The sequence below is a fragment of the Ciconia boyciana genome, chromosome 3, assembly GCF_034638445.1.
Source record: "Ciconia boyciana chromosome 3, ASM3463844v1, whole genome shotgun sequence".
NCBI classification, from domain to species: domain Eukaryota; kingdom Metazoa; phylum Chordata; class Aves; order Ciconiiformes; family Ciconiidae; genus Ciconia; species Ciconia boyciana.
Window position 1 is genome coordinate 72,083,956 of NC_132936.1, and position 16,539 is coordinate 72,100,494.

Below are 16,539 nucleotides of genomic sequence, written 5' to 3' on the forward strand. Positions count from 1 at the left end.
GCAAAACCTGTGGGTTTTCTTTGTGTATTTCTGGGGAGAAGGTAGAAGAGTTTTGTGTGTTAAAGGTTTGGGTTTTTTAAGGTCTCAATAATTGGAGCCCTTTCATTCTCCCAGTACATGAAGTGTGAAGTTCTCATCCTCAGTCAGCTATTGTGAGACTTCAGTGCTTTTCTCCTAGTGTTTCATAATTGACAGCCAGAAAACATCTTCCCTTTCCCTTCAGTTTATTTCATTAAACAAATAGATCAAAGCATGAAGGTTACTATGTATTTTTATTTATTTATCTATTTATAATAGGGATGAATTTAATCTGAAGCTGACTCTTCTGAGTAATCAGTGGCAAGGAGTAATTCGCCGGGCACAGCAGAGGAGGGGGATCATTGACAGCCAGATTCACCAGTGGCAACGCTATAGGGAGATGGCAGAGAAGCTGCAAAGGTGGCTGATGGAAATATCCTGTCAGCCAGTGAGTGGGCTGGGCAACGTTCCTATCCCATTGCAGCAAGCCAGAGCGCTACTGGATGAAGTGCAGGTATGTCCAGTGTGTTTGAAGAAAGAGGGAAAATCCCTGCCTTTTTTACAGCCTTCATCATATAAAACATTCTTAAAAATGTATTAGATTCAGACTATCTGCTTTGCAGAAAGCAATATTGGATGTTAGTTCTTCTTTGGAACTGGCATAGCCTCAGAAGCAGCAGTGTGATGGAAACAAAGTTGGAGTTCATAAAGAACATGCAACGGAGAACTTACTGGGCCCTCTCTCTCGAGCCTTGTTTGCTTCTGTTTTTGCTTTGTAGCTAACATCACACTGCATGTCTTGAAAAAAACAATGATGTCCTGTTTGAGGAATGTATTCTAGCTAACAAAAAAAAGGATACCTTGACTGTCCATCTTCATGTGAGGTTAACAGTATCTTTAGCAGCTTGGTGTCTTCAAGCTTTTTGGCTGGAAGATACATACAATAATAAAGCTTACAAGCATAATAGGCTCTATTATTTTTCTATTATTTCTCTATTACTATTTCTCTTTAAGAGCAATTGAGATACTGATCTTAATGGGGAGAAAGGAGTTTTTCACGTCTTTATCTCCTTGGAGAAATTTTCTAACGGTCTACTGCAGTAAATGATTGTGAAAAAAAGGTTAGGGTGAAGCATTTGGGCAGTAGCTCATGCTGAAGCCAAGGTATGCAATCAATTAAAGTATGGGCTTGAGAATGAATTATACTGAATTGCTAATTGTAATTAAAAAGTCAAAGCTGACAGAAAACTGTTAATATTTTCAGCTTAAAGAGAAAGTTCTCCTAAGGCAGCAAGGGAGTTATATCCTCACTGTGGAAGCTGGGAAGCAACTGCTGCTCTCTGCTGACAGTGGAGCTGAGGCAGCCCTGCAGACAGAGCTTACCGAAATTCAGGAGCGCTGGAAGATAGTTAGCACCCAGCTAGAGCAACAGAAGAAGCAGCTGGCTTTACTACTGAAAGTAAGTGTGTGATTTCTTCTGTACTTCTTCAGGAAGTTCATGGATTCTCACTGTGAAACCCTGTTGAAGAAAAGCATTCTCAAGGGATAAGCACAAATACAGGAATTGCATATATACTACATGAGCTCATGATTTCATTTCACCACCTCTGAAAACTAGGAGTGGTAATACTTGACAGTATGCTTGTATGTTAATGTATATCTTTTAATTGGTATATCCAGAACACTGCCAAAAAAGGATATACCTAAGAGTCCTATTTTCAACATAGAGCAAAAATGTATTTTATTTTGCACAATGCTGATTAATTTTTATACATACTGTATTGAAAATTAGACCTGCCTTATTCCTTCTACATGCCAATGTCAAGATCTATCTAGCAGTGTAGTAGTCTGTGTTTCCTTCCAGTGTCTTGAGTATTTGCTAGTTTAGATAAACTTCTGGGATCTTGGAGAAGGGAGCCTTGAACTTTATTTTGATGTAAGCAACGTCCAGAATGCCTGCTAACCTCACTTTAAGTACTGAAGGTGATAGGCAGGAATTTAAATTTGGTCTGTTTGTTTTTCCCTTTTAGTCATTCTAGGGAGGATAATGAAAACTGGACTTGTGTGTAGTAAAAGAATAGGGCAAGTGTAGAGTTTAAAGAATTAAAAGAATAGGGCAAGTGTAAACTTTCAGAATAGTTTCAGAGGTCTAATAGAATTACAGAATTGCAGATACTTTAGTATTGTTTGTAAATAGCAAGAAGCAAAGCAGTGTGAGAAAATGAAATATTATTTTGGAAAAGTTCAGATAACTAATTTTTTCTTCCTCTTTCAAGCCTTGTTCCTCGTAGCTCAGCTTCTAGTGGGGGAATTATGTCAGAAAATTTTAGTCATGAAAGCTGTTATCTAGGGAGACTAAAGGTTCTGTGGTATTTTGTCTCAATGAAAATATGGAACTTAATGCTTGAAGGTGAGGAAGTAGGGAAATTACCATGCAAATTGCATAAATCATCTCATAGATATCAAGCCTTCATTACATTATGCTATCTTGGTCTTAAATACATGGTTTTTTAGTGGTCTTCTGACCAAATGGGAAGCACAAGTGTATATTCTAGAAGATTATGTGTTGCATTAAGAACATCACAGACTATTGTCATGTAAGGTCATATTACTTACTAAGGAGAGAAGAAAGAAGACACTAAAGAGAGGGGGTTTTTGCAAGACCTGTTGTTTGTAATTCTCCATCCTGAAGATGATAATGAAATACTGGCATCGATTAGAAAAAATGGAGGGAGAGAAATACAAACGCAGTGGTAGAAGGAGAATATCTTGATACAGAAGACTAAGAGAAACAAGGTCCATATTTTCAGGTATCACACAACTGGCATTCTTTATGCATTGACTGGCTTATTAGAGATCTTTCTGTCTGTGAATACCTTTTTAATAGGCTTTAACAAGCAGGTGAGGCAGGTAAAACCATACTGTCACATGATGATTAGTATGGTTTCATTACATTGGACACAATTCAAATTTTGGAAAGGATACAAACACTAAAGCTGGGTGTAGCTGCTAGAATCATAATTTATAGGAGATACTGCAGGTACTTCAATCTGACCTGAATTTGCAGTATCCCCAACCACTTTTTTTTTTTCTGGATATTAATGCACCTGTTTGGAGCTTTTGTCAAAGAACAGTGGTGTGTTTAATACAGGCATTCAAGAAAGGAAGTGAAAAATAATTTTGGCAGGGAGAGGCTTTTCTGAAAGGATGGAGTTGGATCTAGACAACATTGTAATAACAGGAGGCTTTGGCTTGTGTATTTCTACTAGCAGAGACCTGTACACATGACTCAAGCTCTGAGACTATGAGTATTATTTAGAGGGGGATTTCAGGGCATGTTATCATTACGAAAAAGTTTTCACTGTTTAGTGGTTAGTTAGGTAAATCAACTGACATAAATATAATCCAGATCTGAACTGAAGTCTAATAAACATTCTGCCTTCAGGACTGGGAAAAGTCTGAAAAGGGCATAGGAGACTCCCTGGAGAAGCTAAGATCATTCAAAAAACAGCTTTCTCAGCCTTTGCCAGAACACCATGATGAGTTGCATGCAGAGCAGATTCGTTGCAAGGTAAAGCACTTGTTCTCTGTTGACTGTTGTCTCATTTTTGCCTTCCTTTGTGCAGTAACCTCTTCCATTGTTAACAGGCTTCCCATTACTGACTGTGCAAACCAGTCAGCCATCCTTGTGACAAGAAACTATCCATGTAACATTTGGACAGCATAATACCCGAGTGATCTCACTATAATGCAAATCCTGCAGGGTAAATATGGATCTGATCAAAGTGAGATCAGAACAGGGTCTGAAAAGTACTGTAGAAGCGCTAAATACTGGTGTGTTTTTATTATAGAAATTCTAACTTCAAATTTAAACTTATGGTATCTAAAATGTTGGTTTAGTGGTTTTTATTTGAGGTGAGATTACTGTGGGGGATCTTAGATAACACTTTTATGCTATATTCTTTGCAGTTTAAAAATGGATTACAACTTGAAAATATTTTCAATACAGAGAAGTCCAAACCAATACTTTAAATTCTCAAATACCTTTGAACTTTAGGGAGATTTGAGTAGTATATTAGTTTGTGACTACTTTTTACAAGGCTGATGTGTCATTCTCTGTTGGGGAGTTACCTCTCTCATAACTCTGAAAATATTGGTACGTATGGGGTTGTTGTTTTCTTTTAAACGGGGCTGAAACATTCCACTTGAAATGGTGGGTCTGCTTAGATATGACTTTAATTCAGTGGGATAACAATGCTTGTCTTCGTGCTTCATCAATACATTCAAATTTTTATTTGTTAGCAAACTGGTCCTTTTTCCTTGTGCGCTTCTTTTAAGGAGTTAGAGAATGCTGTTGAAGGATGGACAGATGACCTTGCACACCTTTCTCTGCTGAAGGAGACCCTGTCTGTATATATCAGTGCAGATGATATCTCAATCCTCAGTGAGCGCATAGAGCTTCTACACAGACAGTGGGAGGAGCTGTGCCACCAGGCAAGTATAGTACTGAGCACTGATATGAGTATGCAAGGCTACAAAAGTGTTGGGAGAAAAACTGAATGCAAGTGGCAGCTTTTAGAAAAGATGCATGCAGGCACACTCAGATTCAAAACTGAACTCTTGCTGAATCAGGGAAAACATCCGTTGAAATGCTTCCTTTAGTTACTGCTAGCATTTCTAGATCTCTTGAACTTTGTCATGGCTGCGAGGTCATATTTAAGCAGCCTTGAAAAACCAACAAAAGAGTCACGCTGTGGGACTGTGGCATGGCTGGCTGGGGAAAACACAGAAGTAATATAGTTCACTGTGCTTTGATGGAGGAGCTGTGCTCAGAAAGGATGTCCCCTCTCCACTCAACATTACTGTATTGTACCTTCAGTTCTGCTGATAGCTTCTGCTTCTTCAGACATTGGTGTCTGTATTTCTCTTAGTCTCAGGGCGACTTGCTTGGCTGCAAAATGAGCTGAGGAGTATTGTTTGATTTTTCAGGTGCATCATGCTGTTAGTGTGTTTCTTGCCTCCATTTTGCACTTAGAAATCCAGGTAGTGGAGTCTCCCTCACCCAGCTTTTCAGATTATCCTAGTGTTATTTCTGTTTTTCAGTAGAAATTTCTGTTTGCAGTCCAGACATACCAGGGATAACTTTGAAATAGTTACCTCATGTAAGGTACCTGTGAAAGCTTCAAAACCACCCCCAAAGTAGGAAAAATGCTTCACAGTTAACAGCACAGAACTTATTATGAGTTAGTTGCATTTGAATGAGCCAATATAGATACATCTGAACTACGGTGTAGTCACTGCATGTATGTTTATGGTAAAGGAGGGAGCCAAGTAAAGAAGTTTTATCTTAGTTTTGTGTGTACTGAATGTTTCAGGATGTAACCTAGTGCAACACTTTGTTCAACCGTTGCTTATTTCTGGAAAGCTGCCATCAAGTTAAGAACTGCAAAAAGGAAATGTGAGATCATGTGTATGCCCCTGTTAAACCTAACATGGTAGTTAAAGAACACATCACTTTTGTTTATGAAAGAGCAGTTACAGTCTTCATCTTCTCAGCTGAAATGCTGATATAAAGTCAGAAACAACACAGATTACAATGGGGAGGAAGTAAGTAGTTGTACAAATGTCTGAAACTGGAGAGAAGACTGCTGCTCACCCTCTGCTGCTATTTTGAATTCAGTGTCCACCTTTATCTATTACTATTCATAGTCTGAGATGGTACCACTGCTAGAGCAATTTCTTAAACATAGCAATGTTTTCCTTCCTCCTGTATTATCCACAGCATTTGCCTGTTTGGTGTTTTATGCCTATTCTTTCCTGTCAGGGCACACCTCAGTCTTTTGGAATGTCTCAAGGTGTCATGCCCATTCAGGAGAAATAGTCATCTCTGAAATGAGTGTATTGGGGCTCAAATAGAAAATTGCTTATGCAAAATACAGTGTATCTTTGATTTAGCTTTGTACTTACAATTCATGCTCATGCACAAATTACACAGTCATTTGGAGTTTGACCTATATAGTATATATCTATTTTTTTGCTTTGGTCAAGCATTTTGTATCTTCCTTTTTTATTTAATCTCTTAGACTAAAAATAACGTTATGTTATACTTTATAATGTTTTATAAGTGAGCAAAAATTGTAAGAAAATTTATTTTTCATCTTCTAATGAAACCTTTGGGTTAGAGACATTGTAAAACAAGATATTGACAGGCTACTGAGTGTAACGCTTGGATGCCTCTCTCTATGCATAGGATGTAGCTAACAGGAAACCTGAGATTAACACTTACCTCTAAACTCACAGAGAGTCACATGAAGTTTTTGCAGTACAACTCCAGTTTATTTTAATGGCAAATAAGTGGCTGGAACATTTTTGCAGGGCCAGAGGAGTTCACATTAAGGCACAAAGTGTTTCAAGCATCTCTTAAATGCAATTACTATTTTGTTTTTATTTACTCTCTACCACTGTTTTAAGGTCTCCTTACGTCGACAACAAGTTAGTGAGAGACTGAATGAGTGGGCTGTCTTCGGTGAGAAGAACAAGGAGCTCTGTGAGTGGCTGACACAAATGGAAAGTAAGGTTTCTCAAAATGGCGACATCCTCATAGAAGAAATGATTGAGAAACTTAAAAAGGTATTGTGCAGTGCGTGTACACTTACATACTGTTCTTTAATTGCTTACTTGTTTTGTGTGGCAAAGAGGATACTGAATTAGCTGAAATGGAGGTTTTACCTTACACTGATATTTATAAGTTCCAGTAAGACTGTGTGTTTGTGTTCTTCTCTATGCAGCATTTTCCTGTCTGTCTTGAGGTAGGACCTCGCAGGACACCAGAAAATTAAGTGAATGCAAAGTCAAAGGCATCTGAATGCTTTACTAAATGTCCAAATAGAATTGCCTGTAACGAGTTTAACTACAGCAGATATATTTATAGAAGGCGTTGTGTTTTGTTTTGGGGGTTTTTTCATTCTTTTGATAAAGCTGTTCGTGGTTATACATCTAATATTTAAGAGGTTGTCTCTCTACTGTACCAATCACCAAAAAAACAACATTCACTTGTATTTTTGTATGATTCCTTTAGTAGTGTAAAGCAGAGTGCATTCAGAATAAGTACCTTGACTTCTGATTGCTCTTTACTATCCAGGATTATCAAGAGGAAATTGCTGTAGCCCAGAAGAACAAAATCCAGCTCCAGCAAATGGGAGAGCGACTTGCTAAAGCCAGCCATGAGAGTAAGGCATCAGAGATTGAGTACAAACTTGGCAAGATCAATGACAGGTGGCAACATCTTCTAGATCTTATTGCAGCCAGGTAAAACAGTTGTTTAGTTTTGAAGCTATGTGGGTCAGATTAATATGCTGGATGTAATGGATTTAAAATCTTTTTATTGTCTGCCTGTTCATCATTAACTGTGAAATGAGGTTATTCCTAACCATCAACACATTTATGTGAAAGTCACCTTCCTGTTTTACTTTATAGTATCTGACATAATTTCTTCAAGAAGAGTCAATCCAAAACATTATCTGCTAGAACAACAGGGGATTGGTTGCAGTCAGATTTAGTGAGCCTTGCTCCAGTACCATCTTACTTCAGATGAGTGCTTAAAACTGGGTGCAAATGTAGTTTTTCTAAAAAATTCTTGGCAGGGGAAGCGAAACAGTGCATTTGTAGTTTTGGATTTTGAGAAGAGTAGTTCCAAAACTAAGTCTTAGTTTTTCTGCCTGATTATTTTTTCACTGATGGAGAAGAGTAACTTCAGGTTAGATGTATGCACGTTGGGCTTAAAGGTTCTTTTTACTCAAGATCAAAAATATAACACCAATTTTCAGAACTTAAAGAAATACAGGATTGTTGTTTGATATGTGAAGAAACCAGTATATTTGTTTCAGTACTTTCTGTTGAGCCATGCTACAGCCTCCCTCCCATTACCAACAATAATTTTGTCACAGTTTTGCACTTCATAAAATGTACATGTACTTTATATTTTACACTTCTGTGACATAAGGACAAATGAATTAGTAATGCTTTAGTCATGTTAGCAGCAAAAGGTTTTGTTTAGTTTCATCGTCTTTTTTCATATGGTTTTACTGCATTCCTGCTCTGAAATCTGTAAACATGGGAGCAGTAAATTTTATGTAAGCAGAAGCATTCTGGTGGCTCCAGCTCCTTTTATAGTGGTTCATTTTAAAGGATTGAACACTGTATATTTCTTACAGAACAATTAAGTCAGGAAGCGGTGCATTACGGTCGAGGAGCCTGCTGGTTTCAGAGGATGTGATACATCACCGGTTGTTGAACATAAAGTATATTTGCTGTATTTTTGTGTTTGTCTTTTGAAGCACCTACTCAGACAAATGTTCAAATAATACGTTCAGGAAGTTTCTAGTGAAAAGTGATTGCATTCAGAAACTGCATAACACATGTCTAAAAGATCTGTGTTGTCTATTCAGTATTAGAGGTTAGTGCCCTCTATAGGGACAGGTTTCTGTCCTGTTCAGGATTCTGTATCATTCTTGGGGTGGGGAGAGATAAACTACAATATTATACACCTAATCTTTGTCACTCTGTTATCATGAAGCAGGGTGTCAAGTCCTAGTTCTAAACTAATGTATGTAAAATATTTGTTTACTTTTATTTCCAGATCATTTCAACTTAGCCTTCTCAACTAGCGTACTCAGCACTATTCTATGCAATTAAACATATAACCCTTTCCATTCCAGTGCTTACTGAAGTGCAAAAAAACTCAGCAAAGCTTGAACGTTGCATTGCTGAAGTTGGGAAGTAAATGGTGGAGAGGTTTGATGATAGGTTGTGGAAATTTTGCTAGTTCAGCTGTAGCCTGGGCGGATAGCAGTTAAAGCCCAAGTTGTTGATTAACGTATGCACGAAGTACTTGTATTTCTGTCTAATTCCCACGGGACAAAAGGGTTCGCATCCCCCAAGATAACTTTTAGAAGGCTCCAGAGGCTCTTTAGAATATGTTGTTATATATTGGGGTGTGTTTCTGTTATGATATTTTGGAGTTTGGAATGTATCACATAACACAATTTTGGCTGCACTCAGCTTATAAATGCAGATTAATTGTTCTGGTGTTGAGAATAAAACACATCTTTTCATATTCTGGATCCCTGACAGCATTAATATATTGTTAGAGCCTGCGTGCTTTTCTGCAAAGCTACAGTCATCCCTTGCCTGGAGCATTTTTCTTAGTGGTTTGTTTCCTACAGCTGTGAACAAATAGAAAGTGCTCTGTGAAAATGCTTTAGTGATATAGTATGGTAATACGCATCCAGTCTGAATCTTACCTGTTGATTTTATGCAGTGCGGTGGAACTTCTCCATTGACCTCTAAAAGCATCTTTCTTTCTCACATTCTGTTTCCTAACCCACGTTTTTTAATTGCCTCTCCATTCTGAGGAGGTCTGTAACTGCAGAAGAGACAGCTACAGAAAGGTAGCTGTGTCTCTACATCAGACACTTCTGTGTCTGTCCTTCGAGAACATTTTCATCCTTTCAGATGAATTTTTCTGATATGTCAGCCCAGTGCAAAAAATGTTACAGATGTTCACAGCCAGGAAGCAGTGCAGTTGCTGCAACTGCTCAGGCTTTGCAAAGAAGGCTTTGTTATATGTCTTTTTCATCCCTTCCCCTAGCACTCATGGTCCACATTCCTGGAGATCAAGTCTGACACATGTTGATGAATGCAAGTTTTATTTAGAAACATGACCACTTGTCACCATTCGGTCTCATGTTATCAAGCAACGGCTGCTAACATTTGTTTGGCGTGCAACATTTTCTGTACAGTACTCAGCAACAAAGAGAAGTGTGTCCCCTTTCCTTCCCCCGCCCAAAGCACAGTGTTTGCAGGCTTTTGGAGTGGAAGTTCTTCTTTTCAATGCTGGAAAATTTCATGGTGGTGGCAGAGGACTTGCATGCTGTGAGGATGGCGGAGGACGGCAGTGTGGATTCAGATCTCCCAGACTGTAACTGTGATATCACAAGGCAGGCAGCTATTTTTGTTTGCTTTTGATTGATACGGTTCTTTCTGAAGTCTTGGCTTGCTGGGAAACTAATTGAAATATTGATATGTAGAAATCACTACCGTAGCTAGAAATTACTGTTTTCTGCTCAGTTTAAAAATACTTGACAGTGATAGCAGCATACTTTGTTTTACAGCTAGTACTTTTGGATCCCAGAATAATTTTTTGTTACTGATGCAGACCTAGAACTAGTTAAATCTCTTAGCTGTCTGAAAGAAACTGTAGGCTGGTTTTACTGATGTTTTTAAAGACAAGAGCATGTACACACATGAGAGAAAGCAGACTTTGTATTTGTCTGCTCACTGTTTGTGTCATCAAAGGGGCATGGCTACAAGTGAAAGGGAGAGAAGGAGAGGCTGTAAAGAAAGTGTTTCAGACTTAACTTTATCAAAGCTGGTCTGTCCTGTACATATTAATGACTGTTTTGTAACTGCATGTAATACTTGAACTCAGCCTACATAATCTTGGATTTTTGATTCAGCTTCTCTTTCTCCCTCTTCACTGTATCTTTACTAGAAGTTTTGCTGCTGCTGTTCAGTTCTAGAAATTTACTCTTTGAAAGGGGAAACTGATCTGAAGAGCAAATATAACTGGCGGTACTAGTGTCCTGGTATGCAGTAATACTGTACTTTCGACAATAAATCCTTTTTTAATCTCAAACAGATTATTTTTAAACTGATTTTTTAAAACCTGATTTTAATAATGTAATATTTTTCACTATTTCATAGAGTAAGTGTTTCTTGAAACTTTGTCTCTAGTTCCAAGTAAATTTTTCCAAAAAAAACTTTTCTGCTTTCTACTGGCTTTGTACAGACTTAGCTAACATGCTCTTACTGACTTTTTTCATGTTGCTTTTAAAGTTTAATATTAGTAACCAGCTGTCTAAATGACTAACACAGTTGCTATGAGTTCTATATGATGCATCGTTATGTATTTACAGGGTTGTTCCTGTTTAGGTTTAAGTGGGATCTAAGGCTGTCTAATTTAGGACTAGTTGAATTAAAGGTATTGTGCATAATTTCATCTCCAAGTTGTTCTCCCACTGTCTTTTCTTAATGTAAAATAGACATTTTAAAGTTATTACTTTCCTGGGGAAACCGAGGTACAGTAATTGGAACACAGAAACGTAAGCATCATAAGCCCATTCAAATTTTCAGATGAGTTTTCGTCAGTGAACCATAAAAACAAACAGTTGAATTCTGCAGTATTTTCCTTTCTGAGAATCTTAACTATTTGTAAATGTAGCAAGACTGATGTGTGTGTGTGTGTTTTATATAAAAAACGAACCTTTAAAACCACCACGTCATGGGTCCAACCATTTGATTTCAATGCAGAATCTTCATTATCAAGGAGAGCAGTTCTCTCAAGTCTCTTGCAGTAACATGCATAGTGCTGCAACAAAAGCATGAGATGATTATTGGAATAATTAACTGTTTAAACATAATTTTGTAAATGAAATTTCAAAAGGTCAAAATTACAGTTGGCTAGGGATCCCACATACTTGAATGGTTTATAATTTGACCTTTGTCTCTAAGCAAAGTTTTTAGTTTCGTTAGCTTTCAGGCCCTGCCATTATCATGGAAAGATAGGATTTTGAGCTGTTACATTTTTAAGAGAGATATATTTTTGTTGCACACACATGTAATTATTTGTACACAGGCACAGTATTCAGTGAGATAAAGAGCATAGGCGTCTTGCCTGCTAAAATTCAGAAGGAAATCTCTTAGACATGATGGATTACACCTATTATTTGTTCACAGATATGTTTTCAGAGTAGCTAGAGGCACAACACTGTATTGCAGTTCAGTCAAAAAAAGTAAGCCCAGCATACTCCAAGAAGCACTTGTTATTTGCTTCTATTTGTACCATGGGCAAGGAACCTGTTATGTTAGACTCAGTACAAAAAAAGAACAGTGTTAACAGTAAATGTAGCAAGGGGAAGGAATAGAGTTGTCCTTTTCTTTTTGGTTTTTTTTGGGTTTGTTTTTTTTTTTTTTAACCGTTGGAATTTAGGTGCAGGGAATTGCAACAGTTTGGCGGGAGGGCAGATTTAGCAGTAGGTTTTGGGTTTGGTTGGAGTGTTCTTTTAGTATGTCGCACTTTTTTTTCTTTTTCTCTCTTGAGTAACTTAGGTCATGTGACTGCAAATAGCTCTATTTGGGCCAGGGTTGTGTTTTGCTCTGGCAGGGATGTATTCCCATGCAGTCTGCCTGAGACAAAGAGGGCACTTTCTAAATGACCCTTTATCAGATGTTGCAGGCAAAATGTAAATAAAATCCGGCACAGAGGTTAGGGTACTATACAATTGTGAACAAGAAAAGCCTGGTCCACGGCTTGGGATTGCAAATGATAGAGTGTCATTGCTTCTACACAGGGATGACATAACTCATTTTTCCCTTTCCCACTCCAGCATGCCTGCAAAGGATCAGTGGCATCCAGCCTTGAAAATCTAAGCACAAAATGATCAGGATTTCACTCCTCTTAATCATATCAGAGACTGAAAAGCTGTATGTGAGTTCCAGAAGAGTGGTAACCAACTTTCTTGCTCACCCTATAAGCAAGCGGTCCAAACCCGCAGAGCACTGTGTGTACAACCATAGGTGATGAGAAGATGGTGTCCCCAGACATTGGTTGTTCTCCTAGTATCTCTCCAAGTCTAAAAACACATAGCTGTGTTTCTGGATAACCTGATGATGGGGACTGGGGTAGTCTTTCAGCACCATTGTGTTGACTTCAGTCCCTTCGTAGCCAGATTTTCAGATTAGCCATATTTTTACCAATTACCAAGATTTTTTTTTCAGACCACAACCCTGCAGCTGTTGGTCATGGAGACTCTGGCAAGGAAGATGCATTCGAACTGTTCTGAAGTGTGCTTGGTGCTAAAGAGCCACAGTTTGACCATCTGTGATCTAAAGAGAGGGCTAGAAAGAGACAAAAAAATTGAAAGATTTAACTTTTAAGTTTTTTAAGTTGATGTTAAAATCTCTGCATTTATCTTTGGTAAGAAAAGGATGCCCATATTAGACTCTTAATGGTCAGCTGCAGCTACTGCTGTAAATATGGAAACACTTGATAAATTTGCTGGTTAGTATTATGGAAAAAATGTGAATTGCTCTGTTTGAATTATAGGATAGTCAGGTGGCATTTTGTTTGTTTGACAAATCTGGCAATCTTGTATTTTTCAACCCGATTTAGTCAGTCCATTCCCAGCTGCACTCATCTCTTAAAGCTTTCTGATATTGAAACACTTAAGTGGAAGAGCAATAGAAGCATAAAAGGGAATGTTACTTAAAATTGTTTGTGGTACTACATAAACAGAAAAAAAAAAAGAAAGCTTAGAACAATTTCAGAATCCACTAATGTATGTTATGTAACATGGGGATAGGAAGGAGGGAATTACTGACAGACTTTTTTGCAGTTGAAACCATCTGAAGGAAAAAATATTGAGATAGGATGAAGATTTAGTCAAATTTTCCTCACTCTCTAAGCTTATTGTTCCTTTGACTAAAAAAAACCCCACTATTTAGTTTTTCCTGGCCATTACTGTTGCAGGGTCTCAAGAAAAATACTACTTAGAAATCGCCATGCAGTTACATTCCAATTTCATCTGTTTAAATCTATAGTCTGTTAAGACCAAGAACAACTTAAGCAGCCCTTGGGATTCAGGAATTTTCACTAAGTTCTGAGCTGGATTTCTCACTGTAAAACTTATTTATTCAAGGACAAGTCTTCACACTGGAACAGGTTGCCCAGAGAGGTGGTAGATGCCCCATCCGTGGAAACATTCAAGGTCAGGTTGGATGGGGCTCTGAGCAATCTGATCTAGTTGAAGATGTCCCTGCTCATTGCAAGGGGGTTGGACTAGATGACCTGTAAAGGTCCCTTCCAACCCAAACCATTCTATGATTTGTAGGTCAATGTTTAGAAATCACCGGGGTGAAAAGGCCTGTTCACTCAGTGCACTCCACCACCAGTACTGGAATAAGTTATTTGTAGTTTTAGAAGAACTGTTGTCAACTGTTGGTCAAATACACAACTAAATTACTTAGAATGTTTTGGGGTTTTTGTGTGTGTGAATTCATTAAAAAAAAAAGTTTTCCTTTCTTAACAAACATTTAACTCAACTGATAAAGATCCAGAAGCTTTGAAAATGTTGTCTGGCATTAGTAAGCTCTTAATTTTTCTTAACCGGAACCTGTGAATGCAGGACTGTTTGCACATATAATATACTTCTGTTACATAATAAAGGAAGACTTCAGAACAGAACTTTCCATCTAAGTTAAGTTTCTCTGAAAACTCCCTGATACACATGCTGTGGAAATTTTCCTTCAGGGTGTACTTATGCTGCCGTTTATTTTTCTTTACAGGGTAAAGAAGTTGAAGGAGACCCTCATCGCGGTACAGCAGCTGGATAAAAACATGAGTAGCCTGAGATCTTGGCTTGCCCACATTGAGTCAGAACTGTCCAAACCTATCGTCTATGAAACTTGTGACTCTGAGGAGATACAAAGGAAGCTAAATGAACAGCAGGTAAAATACAACACACTTATCAGGTGCACGATGACATGGGGAGAACCAAAGTAGAGTGTCCTTGGGCTGCCCATACCCAGCTCAATGCTGAGAGGGCATGAGGCAAAGAAGTGTTTAAATATCAAGGCAAGTGGTACTTACTGTGTCACTTATAGAGCCTTCTGCTGGCTTTGACATCGAATCCACCAGGAACTGATTGATCTTTCCGAGAAAGGTAAGGCACCAAGAGTTGTAACCTGAACGAGTTATTGCAATTGTTTTTCCTTTGGGGTTTGTGGGTTTTGTTTGAATTGTCTGTTCCCAGAGGCAAAACTGACACGTATTAGACCTTACAAATTTTGCACACGCTTGAAAATGACTGTTTTTTAGCAACCTTTCTAACTCAGTTTTATTTTGCAGCTTGTTTGAGAATCACTTTGCACGCAAAGATGCATGAGCTATATGTGTGAAGTTAAAATTGGTTGGTTTATAGCACACAAAGCCTTTATGCAGTGCTTGAATAAATTAGTCAACACTGGAGCAGGCATAAAAATGTAAGGCCAACCAGTTTTTGGCATTAAAACTAATGTTACTCCTAAGAAGATTTACTATACTTTCTCTTTCCTGTTCCACTTCACTGCCCAGTGCAGTTTTACCTAGAAGAACATTGCTGGGGGGGACTGTTGTTCTGTTGTGTTCCACGTGGTTATTTATTGGCAAAAATACCTTTCTTGTGCCTCACTGGAGATGAGTTAGGTGCTCTCCTGAGTTCTTTCTCCAGAGAAGGAAAAAAAATGGGAAGAGGAGTCCCAGAATGTTTTGGGGATAATTAATTTATGAAGTGTACAAACTAGCATTTTGCTCTTTTAAGCTGAGCGTGGGACTGGGACCCAAGAACCCCCTCAGGGTTTTTGCCAGCTCCCCAACTGATTTGCTACATGGCTGTGCAGAATTGCTTATTAATATTCTATATGTAATTTACATAGGGATAATAATTTATAACACACAAGCATCACTAATGGGTGGTGTTTCTGAGAAAATAAAGTGCTGGGCAGGGCTAAACATTGCTATCAACAAAGTAGATACTTGAGATTTTTTACTAGCATCCCTATGTAGACGTTCCACGGTTTGTTACAACCACGTCTTATGGGACTTATTCTGGGCACAGAGACTCGTGTATCCCTGCGTTCTGCTGTTTGCTTGTGGTGATCCCCACGCAGTGACAGCATGCAGTGATATTCTGTAGAAGTGTGAGTCGTTTAATTTGAAATCCAAAGGGGAGGAATAGGGGTGAATCTTATCCTGGGAGGATGCCATGTTTGGAAACTTGATGATGGTTTGAGTTGATAACTCTGCAAGCCATGGTTATAATAAAAATTTTAAAACCCCACCCACCTTCAATATATGGCAACCAGTATTTTTATTAGTTGGAGGCTATACCATTATCCACCGCATCTCAGAAGGCCCGTACATTGGCCATCTTCTCAAGTATTTCATCCCTCTTTCTTTTCCATTAGTGATCTTCTGTTCTTTTCCATCTTTGATCTTCCACTGAGGTCATGTTATCTTCCCTGCTCGTACTGCTACCAATTGTTCATATAAAAAATTACGTTAAAAATACTGTTCTGTGAAAGAGGAGGGCCAAATCCCATTTCTGCAATTCTATTATCTACTTCTCAGCATTTACTTCAGCCAAGAATCAGCTTTGCAGATTGCTGGTCTCTGTAGTGAAATTAAAGATACAATTGAAGCTGGATATCCTGGGGAAGGTAGGGTAACTTCACTGCAGTGTTTTCCTAGGGTCGCAAACTGCATTGCAAGGATTACTTGTTTTACTTTCTCAGTGTGCTACCACTTGAAATGTGGAAAAAATGGTGTTTGCTTTTGGGTTGATAAAGGAAAAAAAAGCTATATGTGGGTGACAGCAGTGCATAAAAGTGATGCTCCTTTGTGAACTAACCCAAAGGCTAAATGTT

The 16,539-nt window shown here is 38.3% G+C and overlaps 1 protein-coding gene across 3 annotated transcripts in view; it reads left to right on the plus strand.

Annotated features, from left to right (window-relative positions):
• Positions 1-16,539, plus strand: part of SYNE1 (spectrin repeat containing nuclear envelope protein 1) — a 270,199-nt gene that overhangs the window by 223,886 nt on the left and 29,774 nt on the right. For all 3 annotated transcript variants that reach the window (XM_072856086.1, XM_072856087.1, XM_072856088.1), the window contains 7 exons: positions 298-532; positions 1,283-1,477; positions 3,464-3,589; positions 4,357-4,512; positions 6,490-6,648; positions 7,160-7,326; positions 14,422-14,584. In XM_072856086.1, coding sequence (XP_072712187.1) covers positions 298-532; positions 1,283-1,477; positions 3,464-3,589; positions 4,357-4,512; positions 6,490-6,648; positions 7,160-7,326; positions 14,422-14,584 — 1,201 coding nt within the window. The remainder of the gene's footprint in view (positions 1-297; positions 533-1,282; positions 1,478-3,463; positions 3,590-4,356; positions 4,513-6,489; positions 6,649-7,159; positions 7,327-14,421; positions 14,585-16,539) is intronic.